Source organism: Triticum dicoccoides, chromosome 1A, assembly GCF_002162155.2.
Source record: "Triticum dicoccoides isolate Atlit2015 ecotype Zavitan chromosome 1A, WEW_v2.0, whole genome shotgun sequence".
Lineage (NCBI taxonomy): Eukaryota > Viridiplantae > Streptophyta > Magnoliopsida > Poales > Poaceae > Triticum > Triticum dicoccoides.
Genome location: NC_041380.1, coordinates 601,901,836 through 601,908,188, shown reverse-complemented (window position 1 = coordinate 601,908,188; position 6,353 = coordinate 601,901,836). Strand labels below are relative to the sequence as shown.

The following is a 6,353-nucleotide window of genomic DNA, read 5'->3' as shown; positions in this document are numbered from 1 at the left end:
TTGTTGCTTGTGGTCATGAACGGCTTGTTTGCCGGAGATGTTATCTATTATGTTTGCTGAATGCTTTCTTAAAGACTTATGTAATCTTAAGTAATTACTCATGATGCTATGGAGTAGTATGATGCTGTGTGACATGTTTGGAGTACTATGATGCTGTATGACATATGTTTGTTGCCTAAATGCCAGTCAGTCTTCCTATTTCCTGGTTGCATGGATGGCATGTATATGTATGCTCTTTGAAATGGCCACAAAGATATTGTTTACTGTAGATCACAGCAGATCATATGCACCTGCAAGCAATAAATACTTCATATTAAATGGAGCCATGCTAATAGCCAGCCAGAACGCCAGACTACTATATGAGAGAAGGCTTTATGATGACGTGGCATTGCTATATAGCCAGCAGCCGGCTGTGCTATTATCTTTGCTCTTACTGCTAGCACCGCCCTTGGGTCAGACCTGTCTGTGATTGAAGGCATTGTCAATTAACTGGTCTTTTGCTAGAGCATGGTCAGTCTCTGCATCTTGCAGTCTAGTGTATGTATACTTAATTCATCACCTTGGTTTAATCTAATCCATGGCGATCTCGATGGGCGTGCTTGCTCTTGCACGTGGAGGAGTGGGCCATCCTTTTCAGCGGGCGGGCTGGGTGGAGTGAGCCGCGTCAAGTGCATAGATGCTTCCACCTACCGCAACTTTTTTTTCTTTTTGAGGAATCTACCGCAACCTTAAAGCAATGAGGAATCTCGAGCTGTACTCCCCCCGTCTCCCGTCTTCCATCTCCTATTGACCTTGTCTGAACCTTGTATGCAGTGCCTCTCGCTCTTAAGCTCTTCATCCACATATCAACAGGGCAACCGGGGATGGCGTCGTCGCCGCCACTGCCGCGCGTGTGCGTGACCGGCGGCGGCGGGTACATCGCCTCGTGGCTCGTCAAGCTGCTCCTCTCCCGCGGCTACGCCGTCAACGCCACCGTCCGCGACCCACGTACGTAGCCACTAGCTTAGTAGCCACTGTAACGGCTGCACGCTCACCTCCTGCTTCTTGCTCGTCTTCCAGGCGATCCGAAGAATGCGTGCCTCGAGCAGCTGGATGGGGCTCGGGAGAACCTGCGGGTGTTCAAGGCCGACATGCTCGACTACGGCGCGGTGACGCCCGCGCTCGCCGGCTGCGAGGGCGTCTTCCACATCGCCACTCCGGTGCCCGAGCAGGAGATGGTTGACCCCGAGGCAAGTGTTCACCCATCTCCTGGGCCAGCTTGTCAGTGTAGGATTTCTCCTAGTCGTACTTTTATCACTCACTGGAGTGGAGTAATGTGGGAGGTAGTTCTGGACTTCTAGCCTCCCCTTCCAAAGAGGACTAATGCGAGCGACTCAAGCAGATCTGAAGAACAAAAATTAACTTAGACGGAAAGAAGTGCATTGGACGAGTTAATTGTTCAGTTATGAGATCTACAAGTTCGGCTTATTCTAAGTCAATTTTTTTTTTACAAAATGGATGAGTACCCCGGCCTCTGCATCACATGATGTGCACATCTATTTATTAATGCAAACCGAATATTCAAGTTTCAAACTAGTAAGACTAGCCACAATGAGTAGTAATATTGAGTAGTAACATAAACATGTTACTAGTCTATGTTACTACCTCTACAGTGGGGAGTAACATATGTGTGATAACATACACCAATTCATTTATTAGGCTATAGACACATTTTGCATTGATATGTGTGATGTTACTCATAGTACTAGTAACTAGCTATGTTACTATTTCTCTCTCTTTCTTCATTTATTGTTTGCCACATCATCTATTTTATCTAGATATATGTGATGTTACTATCTATGTTACTCCCATTGTGAGTAGTCTAAGGCTGGTCATAGTGGGGAGTAACTTAGACTAGTAACATACATATGTTACTAGTCTATGTTACTACCTTCATAGTGAGTAGTGTCATAGGTGTGGTAACATAGTTGCCTTCATTTATTACTTTGTAGACTCATTATGCATTGGAAACCGCTATGTGATGGTAACATATTATGTTACTCTATTTGCCTCTCTCCTCATTAACTACTTGCCACATCATCATTTTTGCTTATGTGGCATCTATGTTACTACCTATGTTACTCCCACTATGACCAGCCTAAGATGCCCGTGCATTGCACGGAACACCAAGATTGAGGGTGGATGGCGCCGGCAGCGGCCATCACAACAGATTGTTCCGTGGCCTTCTGGATGTGGTGGGGAAGAGATAAGGCTGATTGTGAGAGACAAGGAGTTGTTTGTAAATATGAAAACAAGTGTCGGGCATCTTTTTGCAAAATTGCAGCAGTTTGCTTTGTATGCGTCAGATCTAGATCCGACGGCTACTGTCGAAAGATGGCAGGCACACCATCATCACCAACTCAGATTTTTATAGGAGTAGAATAAAGATCCGAAAAAAGTAGAGGTAAAAATTACAGGACAGAATGCCACAATCGGCAAAAATAGAAAAACATGTCTGCACACATATCTTATTATTGGACGGTCATCCAAACCGGATGTATGTAGCGTGCGCTACGGTTGACTAATTTTATAGGTACTACATCCGTTCCAAAATACTCCTAATTGAAGTTCTGAATTTGTCCCAAGCCAAATGTGTTTAAGTTTGATCAACTCTAGAGAAAAATGATCTGGATTTGGGCTTATCGGGCCTTCATTCTTGATCACTTCTTTCGGCATTCTTGTCACTTCTACTTAGGCTTTGCTGCCATCCGGACGTAAGTTTCTCGTCCACAACACCATAGAAATGTTTATGGTTGTGATATATGATAGTTGGTAAATAGTAAATTTACATCAAATTGCGTTACAGTTTTTTCCTAACATTAATTGTGTGTAGTGGATTTTGATGCCCAGAAAATGAGTTCGAAATGACTATTGCATAAGGCCTGAACATGTCCTATTTTTGTTGTCCAACGTTTTTTATAGTAGCTGAAATTTAAGTTCCAAAGGTTTTAGTGGTAAGATGGAAGTGGAACTAGTATATATTTTGCATGGTATGGTAGAAATTGCATTACAAGTAGTCTTCATATACAATTAAAGGAGATATTTGAATGAAAAATTAACGGAGTGGCGTAAATGGAAATGAACTACTCCCTCTGTTCATTTTTGTAAGACGTTTTAGACAACTGAAATTGAACTATTTTGGGTGTTGTCTTAAATGTCTAAAACGTCTTACAAAAGTGAATGGAGGGAGTATGTTGTTTGGTAGGGTGTAGAGAATTGGTGTTAATTAGTACAACTGAGAGAAATTTCTTAGAAAAATACATGTGCATGTAATACTAGTTTGTTTACCCCCAAAATTAAAAAATACTAGTTTGTTTGTTCTTCTATTTTCACTAAGAAGCTAGCTGTTCTGCTGTTACTCATAAACTTGCTCAACTGTGCAGAAAGAGATGATGGATCCTACTGTCAAGGGAACCATGAATGTACTCAAGGCCTGCTCAGCTATGAACGTTGAGAAACTCATTCTGGTTTCATCTGCCGCCAGTATTTGCTTCAATCCAGATTGGCCAGAAGATAAAGTCAAAGATGAAAGCTGTTGGTCAGACAAAGAGTTCTGCAAGGAGAATAAGGTGAGCACTCGGAATTGCTGATCAATAGTACATCCACCACCAAGTTTCCAAAGAGATTAAAATCTACTCCCTCCGTTCCAAATTACTTGTCGTAAAAATGGATGTATCTAGAACTAAAATACATCTAGATACATCCATACTTGCGAGTTGCGACAAGTAATTCGGAACGGAGGGAGTACCTATTATGCAAAGAAAGGGACATCTTCTTAATCATTGCACTAGCTAGTGAGCTCTAAATTGAAGATGAGATGATAGCTGAGAGGTAGCGCTAACTCGAGAATATGTACACTTGTTTGTGTTGGCAGAGCTGGTATTCGCTTGCGAAGACCGAAGCTGAAGAGATAGCCCTGGAATACGGTGACAAGAACGGATTGCATGTCATCACATTCTGCCCTGGTCTGGTCTTCGGCCCTCTGTTGCAGCATGTGGTGCTCAACACTAGCAGCAAGGTCCTCCTCTACATGATAAAAGGTTGCAATCCTAACTCAAGTGCAATATGCAGCATTTCTTTCTTGCTTTCTGTAACTCTGTTGTTCTTGGCATTTATCACTAGGGTAACAATATTTTGGGAAGTGCATGGTAGATTCAGTACTACTGAAACAAAAGCTAGGGATTTGTCTTAATTTCAATTTGTTGCTGTGTAACTTGAGAACACACAGCCCAACAAAGTTCAACATGCTGAGCATATGATTTACTGCTTGGATGCAGGAGGCCCTGATACGATGAACAACAAGTTCTGGCCCATAGTAGACGTCCGCGACGTAGCCGGCGCGTTGCTCCTGTTGTACAACAAGGCAGGGCCACATGAGAGGTACATATGCTCGTTAGACCAAATGGACTTGAAGGAATTGCTGGAGATAATGAAGAGCATGTACCCTAGCTACAGTTATGCAGACAAGTAAGTGCCATTGTATCAAACGTCATGCCATAGCTTGCCTTAGAGTCGATTTACGAAGGATTTTAACCACCACTTTTTGGTGTTTGCAGGATGGTCGACGTGGATTACAAGGGTGCACTGACTTCGGATAAGCTGAAGAATTTGGGGTGGAAACCAAGGAAATTAGAGGATACACTGGCAGACAGCGTCGAGTCGTATGAAAAGGCAGGGCTTCTTCATGTTTCAGATGGCGAACCCTGCCGGCTTCCCTTCTTCTACCGCATGCCACCTTTGGTGGAATGAGCCAGCACCATTTAGTCATTGATTTTTATTTTTTCTTGAGACATCACTGAATGTGTTTTGGAAAAATAAGGAGGGGATCAGGTCCCATGGGTCATCCAGGATGGATGCATGCAGATGCAACTTGTGTGTCTGTTTGATTTCTTAGCCGAACAATTGAGGTTATGTTTGAGGTTGTTGAGCTGTGTTGTGCGGAACTTATTTTTTAATCTACAACTTGAGATCACAAACGATAAATAAAAATAGCTGAACGGTAAACTAAGCAGAACATTTTTTAATATGATCGAAAATTCAATTCAGTCCCCGGGCTCATCTGCATCTGATGAACAGTAAATACAAAAAAATAGCAAACAATTTCAAAAAATATGAAAGTTTTACACATAACAGTTTATAATGTTTTCTAGAAGCGTGCCAAATTTCAAGGTGTTTGGACATTTGAGAAGCTTGGGGTAAAATTAACAAAATCGGGTCTACAGTGTGCACCTTTTGAAAGTTTCTTTGAGAAGTGTTATTTTTTGCCACGGGCTCCTCAAACGTCCAAACGCCATGAAATTTGGCATTTACGGTAACCAACAAATCCAATCCTTTCTATGGCCACCTTCTGCAAGATGAAGTAGTCATCAAAGGACCCAACGTCATGGTACAGGCGATCAAAGACATTTTTTCGCATCCGAAAGCGCGAGCGAAAATTGTTAGCGAATAGAGCAATGGGGGCAAAGTAGTCATCCGTCAGCGTCAAATGGCCCCATACCCTGTCCCGATTGAGCACTCGATGACCCTTGATCGATCTATTGAAATTGAGAATATGCTCTTTCACACGCTCCATGTCTGCAAGGACTGTCTGTATTATCACCCTCTTTTTCTCGAGCGCGACCTTTTTCAAGGAGAAGAGCGACGCAGGGTTAACGTCCACGATGTAAGGAACCATATCAGCGGGGGTTGCGAGCTGCTTGGTGGCATACTAGTACAGAGGCTTGTAAGGTTCCGGTCACGATGCCGTCTGGGCGCGCCCGTCTAGCGGCGTCCGCCACGCCTTCCATGCCCATCGCCACCACCACCAGCCAGCCGCTTCTTCACCTTTTCCTCCTTTGCGGCCTGCTTTGACGCGACGATTTTGCCGCGTCTCCGAGTTGATCTTCCGGGCGAGCGTGATGCTCGAGTCCCCAAGCACCTCCGCCGGCTCCATCTGCAACATATTCTCTAACGGTTCCATACGTTGACGGTAGAGGGAAAGAGAGGGTGGGAGAAAAGAGCGGGAATTGAATTGAGAGGGACGGAGAGTGAAATAAAAAAGTGAGAGATTTTGGCACGAAAACAATGCGAAATGCTACAAAAGCACGAACTCTGCCTTCCTTTTGGATGGGCTAGGGGGCAGAGGACTCCCGCAAACATCTCATATTTGTTTCCGGTTTACAGGAAAAATCATATTCGAATCTGGATCGATACAGAACCGTGACTTCGGCGATGCAGCCAGTATGGTACGGACGGGCAGGTCGGCGTTGGAGATGCCAACCGGCTAAAATTTATGTGCCATTAATAGAGAGGGCCTGATGAACTGGAGAGTGAGC

General features: G+C 43.9%; 1 protein-coding gene across 1 annotated transcript; it reads left to right on the top strand.

The window, feature by feature from the left end:
- Positions 1–786: 786 nt before the first annotated feature.
- On the top strand, positions 787–4,882 carry LOC119349300 (phenylacetaldehyde reductase-like). Its single transcript, XM_037617323.1, has 8 exons — positions 787–987; positions 1,060–1,260; positions 1,818–1,866; positions 2,143–2,257; positions 3,423–3,608; positions 3,914–4,187; positions 4,317–4,506; positions 4,596–4,882. Exons 1-8 carry the CDS (start codon positions 864–866, stop codon positions 4,786–4,788), a joined length of 1,332 nt encoding a protein of 443 aa, XP_037473220.1. The 5' UTR covers positions 787–863; the 3' UTR covers positions 4,789–4,882.
- Positions 4,883–6,353: the final 1,471 nt, after the last annotated feature.